This window comes from Sporobolomyces salmoneus, assembly GCF_050403485.1.
Source record: "Sporobolomyces salmoneus JCM6883 DNA, S_salmoneus_JCM6883_v1_ctg5, whole genome shotgun sequence".
In the NCBI taxonomy this organism is placed as follows: Eukaryota; Fungi; Basidiomycota; class Microbotryomycetes; order Sporidiobolales; family Sporidiobolaceae; genus Sporobolomyces; species Sporobolomyces salmoneus.
This window is the reverse complement of record NW_027481158.1, coordinates 535,211-549,407: the sequence shown is the minus strand read 5'-3', so window position 1 is coordinate 549,407 and position 14,197 is coordinate 535,211. Positions and strand designations below refer to the sequence as shown.

Genomic DNA, 14,197 nt, shown 5'->3' with positions numbered 1-14,197 from the left:
AGCGACGCCGCCTCAGGGGAAGTTTTCTGTCAATTTTTCGGGCGACTTGAACTTTCGTCGAATCGTCTTCTCGAAATTGGCGACCCAGTGACGCCTATCCATTCTAGGTACAGCATCGTCTGTTCTAGTTCCATTGCTAGCCCGAACGCTCAGAAAGGCTCAAACTCATTGAATAGCACGAGCTCAGACCAGAAAAGTCGGATTCTGATTGCAATAACCTCGAGCGCTGGAGCTAAGCAAAGCGCCTGATGGGGCTCGACTTGAATAGATGAGGGTCTGCGACACTGTCAGTACGCTGCAACTGCAGTCCTACTCCGAAGCCCTTCGGCCTACGCTTTTGACGGCCAAAAACGAATACTGAAAAAAACGTAAAGAGAATGACCAAGTTTGAGCTTCCTGCTACTCGGCTTCCCCTACCTGGGTCTCTACCTGAGTCCTCCTTATGATCTCCTCCATCCCCAGCAAGGTTCGTCCTTTGAAGCCAGGGCTCGTCCTCTTTCTGCTTTTTTCTTTTCAAGTTGCTGCAATCGGTTCGAGCTAAGTGATGCGGATGAGCTCTGGAGCCCAACAGAAGTGTTGCAGTATAGGCGTAGAGGGGCGCAAAAGACCCCAGCGAAAGTTTGCTGTACCGCAGGAGGTCCGAGCTTGGCGAGCGCGAGGAAATAGAGCGCGCGAAAAGTCGCCTGAATTCGGATGAGAGAACGGGTCGAGACTGTCATTTGTCGGCTCAAGTCGACTCAAGTCGACACGACGTCGGCTCAACAATCATTGGCGCATGGGATGCATTGGAGTCAAATTTTCAAAGTTTGTTCAACCTCTTTCCTCTTTCTTCACTCGCTTCGACTTCACCTGTGCTTGACTCAGTTCCGCCTGTATCAGCCCGACTCAGATCACTGCACACTCTCCCCGTTCTTCTCCAGATTGATTCTCCCCCACCTCTCGAATTTTGATCGACATGGACTCATACTCGCTCGCTACAAAAGGGATTCATTCCGATCACCGTCTTGCAGGCGTTGAGGTCTCGGCCAACATCTCGTAAGGCTCCTCCCGTTCTCGTCTCTCAGCAGAGTGATTCCGCTGACTTCGGTCAACTTCAGAGTCTCGACGACATTCAAACACCCTGATCCCGAAGACGTAGCTGCCAAGCCCGAAGGCTACTACGATACTGCCTGGCAGGCGAACGAGCCTAGTCGTGACATCTATTCGAGGTGAGTTCCGAATCCAGAGCTCGTCCTGTCTCGTTCGTTCCGATTTGACTGGAGCTCGTACGGAAACACAGGGAAGGACAACCTACGCTGACCCGAGCAGAAAAGGTTCTCGAAGGTATCATCGGCAAACCTACTCTCGTCTACCCTTCAGGCCTCAACGCGTTTTACAGTTTACTCTTGCACGTCAACCCGGATGTTGTCGCAATCGGTACGAAGGACGGACCGGGATATCATGGTTGTCACGGAGCTCTCGATGTCTATCTGAGGACGAGGAAACTCGATGAATCTACCGTGAGTCTCGGTAGTTCGTTCTGCAGCGGCCTGCTTTCCAAATCTTTGACACTTGCTCGAATACAGGCGAAGATCTTCATCGATGACGACTTTCCTACAGATGGAAGGAAGGTTCTCTGCTGGCTCGAGACGCCTTTGAACCCGACGGGCGAGAGTTATTCGATCGAATCTTGTAAGCGATCTCTCCTTTCTCCACCACCGAGCGCCGCTTCGGCCTACTCACGACTCTTCCGTCGCCTCTTAGACGCCAAGAAGATTCACGCTATCCCGGGAGGAGTTTTGGGCATCGATTCGACTTTTGCGCCGCCTCCCCTTCAAGATCCTTTCAAAAACGGTGCCAACATCGTGATGCACAGCGGTACCAAGTACTTCGCCGGTCACTCTGATACCCTCATCGGCAGTCTGTCCGTACGCACGACTGAAGAATGGCTCCAGTTGTGGTCGGATCGTACATACTGTGGAGGAGTTCCGGGTTCCCTCGACGCCTGGCTTCTCCTGAGGAGTTTGAGGACGCTCAACATTCGTATCCAGCGTCAGTCGAAGACCGCTACGGCGCTAGCCCGTTGGCTAAACTCTTTGACGGCTGCAAATCATGCGAATTCGGGAGAAGAGGAAGGAAACGGCACGAAAGGGATCGTTCACAAAGTGTTCCATACCTCGCTTCAAGACAATGCGAACGATCTGTTAGCAGAAGATGGATCGAAGCAAATGACTGGAGGACCGGCTTGCTTTGGAGTTTTGCTCGAGAAGGAGGTTTATGCCGAATATTTGGGATCAAGGCTCCAGCTGTTCTTCGTGAGTCCCCACCTCACGCGATTTTTCCGGCGTCTAACTCAATCAACTCTTGCCTTCTTCTGCTAGAATGCGACGTCGCTCGGAGGAGTCGAAAGTTTGATCGAACAGCGCAAAATTTCGGACTCGAGCTGCGATCCCCGACTCGGTGCGTTTGACAGTTCTTACGCTGAACAACCTATCTTTCTTCGCTAACCTACGATTGTGCTGTCGGTAGTTCGTCTGTCGATCGGGCTCGAGGATCTCGAAGATCTGAAGCAAGACTTCCGACAAGCATTCGTGAAAGTCGCAGAGGTGAGCCGACCTCCTTCTTCACAATCCCTTCCTCGATGAGATCGCTGCGCACTCGTTGACTTGCTCTCGCCTCCGTATAAACCTGACTGACACCGAATGTACCTCGACAGATAGAGAAAACGCAATCGAAGAAGCCTTGAAAATGCACAACTTGTTCGATCCTCCTTGAGCTTCGCTGCCCCTTCTCTTGACGCACTCGGAGACGCCTGAGCCCTACCAGACCTGCTACAGAGCGAAGAAATAACGCTGCCAGCCGTTGAGGAAGATCCAGCTCGCAGTCATCGCAGACTCGGCACAGAAGGGTCTGTTTTTGGAAGCACTGCGCGTTCCATGCTCCGGCGTTTCATGTTGATCTCATTTCGGCTTCTTCCCTCTACTGTATCTGATTGACGATATCTTTCTCTCTCGTCTCTCTCTGTTCTGCGCCTTTCGAACCAAAAAACCCGGATCCTGATCTCAGGCGAGCGACGTATGACTCGCTCCGTCTCACATTACATCATACATACCTTTACATCGGAATCGCCGAATTGAGTCGTCCTGTCGAGCCGAATGAGCCCTTCCAGAACACGAGAGTGAGTAAGGTTTTAGATTTCAGCGATTGGCAGAATCCGCAGTTTCATCGAAGCTAACGGACTCGGAATTACTCTGAACAGCTTACACTACGAACTTGACGTCGTACAATACTCAATTCGAGCGAGAATGTGTGGGTTTGGGGACAAGGTGAGCTCGACTTCGCCTCTTCGACGATTTGGCGATGCTCCGACTTTCCGTGTGGCGAAGTCGTGTCGAACTCCGTGCTAAGATCGGTTCGTCTCCGTCGACATGTGAAACAGGATCGCAGACTACTGAGTCCGCCTCTCATTGTCAAACTCGAGGCATCACGAAGCGACGGATCGAAGCTCACTGCAGCGTATGTTTCGTCACGATTCGAAGTACGGTCTCCGATCCTGACCACTATGCGATCGTCAACGGTACAGGGAGTTCGACGCAACAAGACTCGTTCTGGCGGCGGATTTGCGACATGCAGACGACCTCGCCGATGCAAACCTCGTTCCAACGACGTCGACTCTCACCGCTCGGGCTTCCGAAAGCGCGTCGGAAGGGGAACAATCCCCACGAGCAACGAATCTGGTCGGTACTCTGCATGCGAATTCACACATTCTCACGAATCCAGAAGGAGATGGGAAAGGGGTTTATTTCGTTTTACCGGACTTGAGCGTTCGTACCGAAGGTAGTTATCGCCTGAGGCTGAGACTTCTCTCGATAGACCTGTGAGTTATTTTCATGGCCCAAGGTCTCGGTCTCAGCTAACTCGAACCTTGTTGTAGAGCTAGCGCTGAAGCAGGGATCACATCCCCCGTAATCGCAACAACCGACACGAACGAGTTTCACGTGTACGGCGCGAAGAAGTTCCCAGGCATGCTCGGTAGGTTGCTCTCAATCCTCTGATCCTAGCTACCGTGCAACCTTTTGACCTCGGGATCGTCCGTTTCTCGTCCCATCGCAGAACCTACTCCGCTCTCGAGACACTTCGCAGCTCAAGGCGTGAGAATCCCTGTGCGACGAACGAAGAAACCGACGTCAAGAACGAGTGCGCCTCTTGAATCGTCACCGTCATAGCGGTAAGACTAGAGAATCCGGCTCCACTACTGAGAACGTCACCATCTTGTCCTTGACCTTTTGACAGTATCATGACCACATATCCACCATTCGAATACCCAGCATAGTGACGTCCATCGTTTAGATCTTCCGCTGTTGCACGATATCGTAACGAAGATTCAATTTCACTTTCCTCATTTCGCTATCCGTTCGAATCTCCACATGTCCACCTCGCTGTCCAATCGTAGGGTCAGATGTCAGCGGGAGTGCATGGGGAACGACGATGAGAACGAGGACCCCGTGACTCACATATCGACAGATTTCTGTTTGTGATGAGCCATCGTTTTCGGTAAATCGTACTAATCGCAAACCATGGTTGAGGATCGGCTAGTCAGTTCCATCTCTGAGTCTGAGCAGTCCAGTATGATCGCAGCGTACTCACTCTCATCTGCGCAATCACTGTGCCTTTGAATCCGAGTGATTTCGCTTTCCGCTCCAGGAAATCTCGGGTACTTGACTTGTTCAGAGAGTACACGGCTGTCTTTGCAATCTGTCCGTCATGCAGGGTTGTCAGTCAGATCCTTTCGGCGATTCCGTGCAAGAACCGGAGAAGCGGAAGAGGTAAACTTACTTTGCAACCGACTTCGAGGAACAATGCGTCGATACCTTTGTTCCAAGTACCAAATGGAGGACTACGTGCGATCGCACAACGCGATATACAGACAGAAAGTCAGCCGCTTCATCAATCAAGGAGCGAAAGAAAGAGCTAGACGAAACTCACTTCATGACGCATGTATCTGGTCTATCTGATTCATCATCCAGCAGCGTATTTGGATCGAATATCGGTACCTCCTCGGATCCATCTACCACTTTCGTCGTCCCGATCTGAGCGTGATGGAGTTGAATATATTCTTCCATTTCGACTGATTCGATATTCTCTTTCGCGATCTCCAACGCATCCGAGTCTGCATCGACACTTGCTACTCCGCTAATCAATCGAGGACCTTGTTTCAGTTCGGGGCTTGCGCAGGGAGACACAGGAAGAGAGGTAGATTTGCTCACTCGGCCCCCATCATCATACAAGCGATACTGAGTACTGCGCAACCACATCCCAGATCGAGGATAATCTTGTCCTCTATATCGTCGAATTGAGTAGCGGCAGTAAAGATCATTCTCGAGGCCAAATGGCTCGAAGTGACATATTGTTCGAGTTCTCGCTTAGGTTCACCTAGAGCGAAATGTTTGGGGGTCAGTAGGGCAATGAAGATTTTGAAGAGTACTCTGGGATACTCACTGAAGCCCTTGAGAGGTTGCAGCTCTGTCGAGAGCGATTTGTAGATGAAGCGAATGGATCAGTGAACAACTCGTCCTCTTTGACCTGCGTGCGAGGCTGATGGTGACCTACCTGATTCTAGTTCTTTCAGTTTCATGGTGTGTAGGCGGGAGTCGTAGATGAAGTAGCGAGAGATGAAGCGAGAGGGAAAGTCCTCTCTCACGATCTCTTCGCGACAGTTACGATCTAAGGTTGCGAAGTTAGATTTGCAAAGAACGGGAATAGAAACAGTCGGATAAGAGAGCCCCGAGAGCGAGAAACAGAGGAAAACAAAGACTAAATAGAGGGTACTGCAAAGAGAGAAAGTGAAAACAAAAACGGATCCGAGTAGTAGCGACCGAGGCGCTTACTCAATTTTTCGATAAGAACATTCACGAGAACGAGCGAGAAGAGTGTTTTACTTCTTGCCCTCCAACCATTCCTTGACGACATCGGCGAAGGAAACCATGCAAACGGTTTGCCAGATTCCCAATCCGATACGAGGAGTGACTCCACGGTACAATCCCTTGACTCCGTTCTCCTTGTAGATGTACGCGAGAGTGTTGCCGATGGTGGGTTTGAGGGGACGATCAGGTCCGGAGTTCTTGGCCATCGATTGCATCTAAAAAGAGAATGCGAGTCAGTCCTGCTGTGTTCAGTGTGAGGGGAAGGTTTCATCGTACCTCGACACGAACGACCTCAATAGGTTGGTTCCAGCATCCGAGAGCACCACCGAGGGCGGAAGCAGCGACACGATCGAGAGTCGAAAGTCGTTCACCAGCAGGGATTCCTCGAGCGTCACGAATCGAGTTCTCAGCCAAACGAGCGAAACCCATACTGAACGAGGTCGCAACGTCAGTAAATGCGATATGTCAAGGGACAGGAGCGGTTCTGGAGCTTACCGAGATCCCCAGTTGGTCATTTGGCGAAGAGCGACCGCGTTCACACCTTTGTTGATACCTCGGATACCATCCTTCCTCCACATGTCCATGAACAATTTGAACCTGTGGATCGCACTCTCCGTTAGTCGAGGCGAAAACCAATCGACAAAGAGAGGTCCAACTCACGTCGAAGGAGGTTCAACTCCACCAACCGCCAATTTACTCCTCGTAATCTCTGCCGTCTTCATACACGTACAGAATCCGACGGTCGCGTAAGCTTGAGCGATTCCACCTCCCATACCTCCCAACAATCCAGCCGAAGCGGGACCTAATCCAGCTCCCATCGCGGCCGTTTCGATTTCTGCCGCGGCGAACAAAAGGACGGCACCTTTCGTAGAAGCTTCGATCCAGGCCCAAGGGATCAATCCTTGGTAGACTGTGAACGATACGATCGGATGTGAGCTTAAACGAGGGCTTGCGAAGGAGCAAGAGAAAGAGAACGAACAGCCGAGAACTCCACCCCGAGACCAAACTTTTTTGAGCGCTTGAGACATGGTATCTCCTCGTTGCGATGCCATTTGAGTCTTGACAACTTCTAAAGGTTGTCCAAGCGTCGTAACCTACACCACAAACTCGTAAGTGGGGACTCTCGAGGAGAGGGGAAGAGGGAGAGATGGAGAGAACTCACCTCAAACATGTTCATGATACCTCCCAAAGCAATGTTTGACCATTTGATCTGTTTCTTTTGACCAGGAATGACGGGTTCCGACGAGATTGCCATGTTTGTTCAAGAAACGGGAGAGAACGGGTGAAGAGGAGGGGGAAGCTTTTCTACTGTCAGCCGAAACAATCGCACAGCGCAATAGAGTCAGTTGGGGTGGCAACCGTACAGATTGGGATATTCTTCAAGGCGGTGAGGGATGTGGGACGTTTTTGCGGAGTAGATACCTCTCCCAAGAGTCGTGTCTTCTCCCCAGGCTAGCTATGAGAGTGGGATGAAGAAGGAATGACTCACAGTAGTGTATAAGAGGATATCTAACGTTGCGAGAGGTCTAGAAGGGCGCGAAAAAAAGGTGTATTGTTGAGGTTGGGAGAGTTTGGGGAAATCAGTGAGCCTTCCTGCGAACGGCGGGAGAGAGAACGCGCTGTGGTTGAGTATACACGTTCGATTGATGCAGAGTTGAATGCTACTTACTGGGTATCAGAGGAAGAAAGACGCGTCTGAGGAGAGAGGAGGGAAGAAAGGAAAGAAGGCGACCTCTGAGAAGCTGGGGAAAGCGATCGCTCAACGAGAAGTTTGAAAAGCTTTGATTCATTGCCGATGAATACCGACGTAAACAAAGACCAACAACTCTCTGTTGCAGCCACGAGTACAGACCTTGAGACGAGCCCAAAAAGAAAGAAATGTGAAAACATGAAAATTCTCGGTGAATTTCAACGGAGTGAGCTACGAAGACGACTCGAGGTCTCCAGGCCTCCGTGATATTATATAAACGTCGAAGGGATGGTCGACACACGAAACTGGACGCTGCGTCCAAGTCTAGCTCGACGGAGCGGGAAGGTGCTCGCTCGTCTTGAACGCAGGCGAGATTGTCCAAAGGACGGAGACGGAGTTCGGCTGTAAAGCGTAGAGCTACTTTGTCAGTTACACCGAATGGCAAGGATGAGGACAGAGCAGCGAGACTTACCTCTTCGCCGGTTAATTCCTCGTTCAAACCCTGGGCCTTTCCATCCCATTTCGAGGAGGCTTTACCTCGCCGTGCTTCCATTCCCTTGCTCCCATAATACCCCCTATACCATCTTGACTTCTTGATCCTCTCCTCGCTCTTGATCTAGCTTGTCCCTCATCCAATCTCTCAGATCAACCGTACCTCCCGCCAACAAACCCATTCCTAAACCCAGCATTAACCTTCTCCCTCTCGTGTACTTTGATAGACGGTCTATAGCTCACGAGGCCGATCAGCGCTTTGGTCCTTCTCGCGCGTAAACGCTTCGCAAGAGACGAAATCTCAAAACTCACAGAAACTTCCAGCAACCGCTGCCAACCCAACCCCTGCCGTCCCTCCCGCCAATGCTTTCACCCCTCTAGTATCTTCGTCTCCTTTCCCACTGTGCATCAAACCAGTCCGAACGAATCTTTCGACGGCTTCTTGGGAGAGAACGAAGAGACTGGTCCAAGTCGCTAGGCGGGTACCGGTTACGAGTCCACCTTTCAACGCCGAGAAGAGGACTCTGTAGTTCTTCGTCTTTTGGTAGAAATACCATCTAAATGTCGCAAGTCGGAGAGGGCAGGATTGACGAGTGGGAGGAAGAGGTGAAAGCAGGGTCAGCTTCTTCCCTGCGCCTCGGGTTGTATGAACTCATAGCTCTGGAGCTCACCCTTGTACAGTAGTCGGTAACCGATGTGCGTTCTCAGCGAGGAATTGCCTCGAAGCGAGTTTCGAAGATGAAACCAATCCCGAGGTGAATCCGAACGCGAACGCGGCAGTCGGGATCAGGACAGTATCTTGTCGAACCCACGGCTTGTTCATCGAAGAAGAAAAGTGCGATCGGAGAGTGGTGGAGGGGAAGAGGAGCCTTGGAAAGTTTTCGGTGGATTTTGGTCTGCAAAGTACTCCTCACTTCGCCTCGTTAAAGTCGTAAGGAGGAGTAGATTGGAGGCTACCGAATCTACGCTTTGTGAGTACTCCTCGTCAATAGCTAAATCCGCCTCCGATACTGACAATTCGACCGATCTTCAGAGAGACTCTCTCATTTTCTGCTTACGCCATTCGTTCCTACCTCGATATCCTTTGTACGTAGCTCTCTAGAGCTCACGCATACTCTCAGGCTAACCCAATCCTTTCCCGAGGTCCTCAGTTGGCGAAACGCAAAAAAACTGAGGTCTCTCTCTTGTAATGCCTCGACCTCCACCTTCTCGAGCCATTGCGGGATGTTGTACCTGTACCCCTAGACCATCTCCTCGATCCTCCCGGCCATCCCATTCCGCAACCTCGCTCTCTTCTTCCCAGTCTTCCGTTCCTTCGTCCTCATCTTCGCATCTTCCTCATCACTCTCAGCCATTCACGACCAGCTCAACTCAATCGGCCACGACTACGACAGCTCCCGTCGACTCACGGCAGCCGATATCAGCTCCGCCGGTGTTGGATTTCCTGTATCCTGGATTCGGATTCTTCTCGAGATGTCTCCCTCCGCTCGTCACTCCAACCGCTTCCTCCTCTTCTGCGTCCTCGCCAATCCCTGGACCATCTCCACCTCTACCTGTAGCCGATTCGACTCACGATTCACCGAATTACCGCTCGAACGAAGGTCGCAAGATTTTACTCTCTTCGACCGCCTCATCAGCTGGAGGTCTGTTCGGAACTCAGGCGAGTTGGAGACAGACTGTCAGAGTCGGGACTTGTGTGTGCGGAAGGGTTAGGGAAACTTGTTTGAGGTGTAGAGGGAAAAGTACCTCGTCAGTTAGTCGAGTGATACCTGTCGAGTCTACGACCTCGATGAGGAGCGATGAGAAAGGAAAGGCGAAAGAGACACAGCCTGAGCCCAACGGTAGGTCACCTTTCGCACTTTACTATCCGTTTGACGTCTGATCTGAATTCTCGCATTTCACAGCTTCTCCCCAATCTTCTCTGTCTTCAAATTCCACTTCTTCTCAAACATCCTCCACATCTCCAGCTTCTACCTCCACCGCTCCGTCCCTAAACCCTCTCTCCGAATTCCGTACTTTCTTCTCCAGCCTCGATTCTTCCCTGCCCTCATCTCGAACTTCGTCCTCTTCCTCAACCCTTCCAATCCCTTCTGCGTCTCCTCGACTATCATCCCTCTCTCCGCCGCGTCGAAGACTTCAACGAAAACGCTCAAATCTCTTATCCTCCTCCTCCACCGCCTCTACGTCGCCCTCGAATCCATTGCTCCTCATGCGACAACTTTCAGATCAACTCGAAAACGACCAGGTCTGGAACGGGTTGATTTATTACGAGAAATTGGATTCGATACGGTTATTCTCGAGGATCACGAAGCTCGTTCCGACAAGCTCTGATCAACATCTCAATCCCCTCGAAGATGGGTTTCCGATTCAGCCACAACCCTCCAAACTGGAAACTGATCTGAGAACGAAAGCGGGAGAACGGATCGAGCATTTTCTCGAAAAGTTAGAAACGGATAGACGGAATCCCGAAGGAAGAGGAGTCGATGAAACGACGAAGAAGAACGAGTTGAGTGAAGCTGGGTTATGGATCGAATCTTTCGCACTTCGTCAACTCGCGACAGATCTCGAACCGACATCTGAATTATCCGACAAATTTCAGGAATCAATTCGGACGGTCTTCGGTGGTTGGGATCAGTACGAGATGAGGAATGGAGTAGAGAAGAAGACACGAGTTCAGGCGATTCGAACGGGGTTATCGAGTCTGTTTGAGAGCTGGGAAAGAACACCGTCGGGAGGAGGAGGAGGAGGAGAAGCCGCTTTCGAGCTTATCTACGATTACGATCTCTCTTCAATCTTCGAGACGACTCTATCCGATCCGACCTCCGACGATTCCTCGAATCCGACGAAAACAAGTAAACGGAGACAAGAGGCGGCTTACAACGATATCTTACGGAGACAATATGGGTTGCTACTGGGTCGTTTGAAGCCAAGTCCGGTCGAATGGTTACGAGCGAATGAGGGCGAATCAGGAGAAGAGGAACTTAAAACGGTCCCAAAGGGTTTACATTTAGTCGAGTTCTTAGCTAGGAGTGGATCGGCTGGAGAAGCTAGGAAAGTCTGGGAGCACATCGAACAGATCGGGTCGAAACGGTCGAAAGAAGTCGAGGTTGAGGATTCGGTTGTAGGAGATTTGGACGAAGAGGCGAGGTTGAAGAGTTTGACGGCATTGGTCGACGGGTTGGTCATGGAAAGATTGTACGAGGATGCGAATGCTCTCACGGGTGCGCTCGAAGGTCTCGCCAAACGATCAGAAGGAGGAGGAGGAGACACCGATCGGACAACGCTAGAACTCGTCCTCGGCGCTTATCGAATCCTCGCGAAACTCGCTTCGAATCAAAGTCGACTCCCCATCCTCGAACGTCTCTTGAAGAAGGTCGACACCCTCTCTCTCCGAATCACCTCGATTTCACCAACTTCTGCTCTCCCCTCGCCGCTCGAATCCTTCGCTCGTCAACTTCGCCTGAAATCAACCAGGCATGATCTAGGTGCGGTCCGGACTCTTTTCGCTTCGTTCCAAGCGACTCCTGAATGGGAGCAAGCGTCGAAGGAGGATCAAGCCCGGTTATGGTCTCAAGTCATTCTCGCTCAAACTCGAATCAACAACGTCGAAGGGGCAGTCGAGACTCTCCAATCCCTCGTTACTACCGGCCTGAAACCTCCGCTCGCGGCAGTCAACTCGATCTTGTTCGGATTCGCAAGAAGGGGAGACATCGAGACTGTCGACAACCTGTTCCAACAACTCGTTAAGGGAGATTTCGAGCGACTGAGACCGGACGAAGGGAGTTGGAACTCGTTGGTACTCGCGAGAACGACCGTCAAAGATCCCTCGGCTGCCTCAAGAGTCATCTCCGCGATGCGTCGAGGAGGAGCGAAACCGAATCGACAAACTTGGACGACCCTCATGTCCGGTCTCGTCGACTCCTCACAATGGCGACAAGCTTTCGAAGTGTATCGCTACCTCGAACAACACCCCTCGATCGACATGAGACCCGACACGGCAACGACGAACGTAGTTCTCAAAGCTTGCGTCTTGACGGCGACTCCCGCAAGTTTGGTCCTGACTCTCTTTCGACAACTTCTCGTTCGAGGCTTCCGCCCCAACATGATGACCTATACCCTCGTACTCCAGAGTCTCACGTCGGCAGGTTTGATGGGTCTCGCCGAAGAACTCTACCTCATGATGGATCCACCCTCCCCTTCTTCCTCGACTCGCTCCCGTCTCCCGACTTCGATGACTCCAGTTCGACCCGACCAGTTCGTCTTCTCGACTCTTATCGCCGGATATCTCAAACGCGACGAAAGAGGGAAAGCGAAAGCTTGTCTCGCAGAAATGCGTCGTCGTGGGATCGAACCTTCTTCGATCACGCTCGCAATCATCGTCGGATCTCGGTTATCCCACGATAGTACGCCAAGGAAGGTCCAGCAGCTGATGGCGGAAGCGAGGAGATTATTGAAGGAGGAAGGGAGCGGCGGGTTGACGAGGCTGAGAAAGTTGCAACCTTCGAGACAGGATGAGAAGTTAGCGATGGGAGATGAAGCGGCAGTCATCTTTGCACCGATCTTCCGGGCGGCAGCGAAACAAGGGTTGGTCGGAGCCGCGTTGGAGTTGTTGGAGGAAGTTCAGTCGAGACGGAAAACGGACGAAGTACCGGTTGAGCTCTACGCAATGCTCATAGACGCCTTCAGGAGGGTCGACGATCAGGAAACGGCGGCGGAAAGTATCAAGACGATCTGGGATCGAGTGTACGAATCAGTCGCAGAACGATTTATGGTCAAGAACTCTTCTTCCTCTTCGACTTCATCCTTTCCGACAGAGCTCACAGCCCACTTCCTCACCACCTCACGACATGATCTTCGAATCGACCCCGTCCGAGCTTCGATTCTCTGCGTTCCCTTCACCATTTTCCTCGAATCCCTCGCTCGCACGGAACAACATCACCTCTTCGGCCTCACATGGCGCGCTCTCGCTCGACAAGGATTCGCTTTCGACGTCTCGAACTGGAATACTCTCGCCATCTACTTCGCCCGAGACCTACAACTCGAACGAGCGTTCTGGATCTCCGAACACGTCCTCTGTCGACCTCCAAACGACGACTCTCCCATTCCCTCTCCCGCCAAATTCGAAGCCGACTTGTCTCGCATCACTCGATCGAACGCCATGATCAGGACTCACGCGCGATTATCGAACCTTCGTCAGTACGAACGCGATCAGCAAAAGAAGAATCCGCTCGACCTCCAAGCACTCTTCTCCACTCCTTCTTCTCCTGCTCCCGATCTCGACATCTCCTCGACGTTCGAAGAAGCTCTCAAGGTTCGAGAATCGACATTCTGGCATCCATACAGCACTCTCCTCGAAGCGCTCGGAACTGCGCTCGAAACGTTGACTTTGACCGGAGACATCGAAGTTCACGCAGACGAAGCTGTAGACGGAGGAATCGCAGCTATCGAGGTGAAGGAGCAACTCGTAAGGGATCATCCGAGAACGATCAAGGCGATTGAGTTATGGAAGAATCGAGGAGAGAGGAAAGAGCGAGAGCGGGAAAGGTTCTTGTCGGTTCAAGGTAGAAGTTTGTGAAGCATCTCTTCTCGTTAGCATTATGTCGTTCAGTCGTTACGGATCTGAATACCCCTTCCTCTTACCGATATCATACTTTCGCATTCGTTTTCGTTTCAAGCACTTTGCATTCCCCTGCTCGATACCCAATCTTGTTCTCTGCAAACCCATGCAACTGCGCATCTAGTCGTTCATCATCTCTACCGAACTCTCCTCACCTGTAACGCATCGAGACTGTCTCGCGAAACTTGCGCATTTCGCGAATTTCGATCTGCTTTCGAACGATCTGCTGTCGAACTTGATGCAGTATCGTATCGTTCGCTTCGCAAAGATAGGACGCAATCGTGCTCCAGCGAGCCGACGGCCTTGAGAAATCTGACCTCGTGCTTCGAAAGGTGTTATCGGAACGCTTATCTCCTCGCTCGCTCTCTTCCTGTTGTACCTCTTTCCGCACGAGGAGCTCTCTACAGTGTATCGAATCACTCCTTCATACCTTCCGACTCTTCAGGACGCCCTGATCCAACGTTAGAACCTTATCAATTCGCTTCCGAATATGTC

General features: G+C 51.6%; 6 protein-coding genes across 6 annotated transcripts; 3 read left to right on the top strand and 3 right to left on the bottom strand.

The window, feature by feature from the left end:
- Nucleotides 1-955: 955 nt before the first annotated feature.
- On the top strand, nucleotides 956-2,725 carry JCM6883_007023 (putative cystathionine beta-lyase; the record flags this gene model as incomplete). The annotated part of the gene is made up of 8 exons (XM_076629521.1): nucleotides 956-1,035; nucleotides 1,098-1,208; nucleotides 1,280-1,499; nucleotides 1,566-1,671; nucleotides 1,744-2,294; nucleotides 2,361-2,439; nucleotides 2,509-2,585; nucleotides 2,696-2,725. 8 exons carry the CDS (start codon nucleotides 956-958, stop codon nucleotides 2,723-2,725), a joined length of 1,254 nt encoding a protein of 417 aa, XP_076490643.1.
- Nucleotides 2,726-3,134: 409 nt separating this feature from the next.
- JCM6883_007022 (velvet factor family protein) lies at nucleotides 3,135-4,205 on the top strand (the record flags this gene model as incomplete). Its single annotated transcript, XM_076629520.1, has 6 exons — nucleotides 3,135-3,157; nucleotides 3,239-3,305; nucleotides 3,419-3,495; nucleotides 3,563-3,856; nucleotides 3,914-4,011; nucleotides 4,093-4,205. 6 exons carry the CDS (start codon nucleotides 3,135-3,137, stop codon nucleotides 4,203-4,205), a joined length of 672 nt encoding a protein of 223 aa, XP_076490642.1.
- Nucleotides 4,206-4,378: 173 nt separating this feature from the next.
- On the bottom strand, nucleotides 4,379-5,614 carry JCM6883_007021 (METTL5 family protein; the record flags this gene model as incomplete). The annotated part of the gene is made up of 8 exons (XM_076629519.1): nucleotides 4,379-4,418; nucleotides 4,494-4,543; nucleotides 4,627-4,734; nucleotides 4,816-4,876; nucleotides 4,966-5,172; nucleotides 5,247-5,412; nucleotides 5,479-5,502; nucleotides 5,590-5,614. 8 exons carry the CDS (start codon nucleotides 5,612-5,614, stop codon nucleotides 4,379-4,381), a joined length of 681 nt encoding a protein of 226 aa, XP_076490641.1.
- A 300-nt stretch (nucleotides 5,615-5,914) lies between these two features.
- YHM2 (Yhm2p) lies at nucleotides 5,915-7,158 on the bottom strand (the record flags this gene model as incomplete). Its single annotated transcript, XM_076629518.1, has 6 exons — nucleotides 5,915-6,118; nucleotides 6,180-6,333; nucleotides 6,399-6,500; nucleotides 6,564-6,813; nucleotides 6,883-6,997; nucleotides 7,066-7,158. The coding sequence occupies 6 exons, from the start codon at nucleotides 7,156-7,158 to the stop codon at nucleotides 5,915-5,917; spliced, it is 918 nt and encodes a 305-aa protein (XP_076490640.1).
- A 1,010-nt stretch (nucleotides 7,159-8,168) lies between these two features.
- Nucleotides 8,169-8,908, bottom strand: JCM6883_007019 (uncharacterized protein; the record flags this gene model as incomplete). The annotated part of the gene is made up of 3 exons (XM_076629517.1): nucleotides 8,169-8,317; nucleotides 8,398-8,642; nucleotides 8,757-8,908. 3 exons carry the CDS (start codon nucleotides 8,906-8,908, stop codon nucleotides 8,169-8,171), a joined length of 546 nt encoding a protein of 181 aa, XP_076490639.1.
- Nucleotides 8,909-9,274: 366 nt separating this feature from the next.
- JCM6883_007018 (uncharacterized protein) lies at nucleotides 9,275-13,660 on the top strand (the record flags this gene model as incomplete). Its single annotated transcript, XM_076629516.1, has 2 exons — nucleotides 9,275-9,926; nucleotides 9,990-13,660. 2 exons carry the CDS (start codon nucleotides 9,275-9,277, stop codon nucleotides 13,658-13,660), a joined length of 4,323 nt encoding a protein of 1,440 aa, XP_076490638.1.
- Nucleotides 13,661-14,197: the final 537 nt, after the last annotated feature.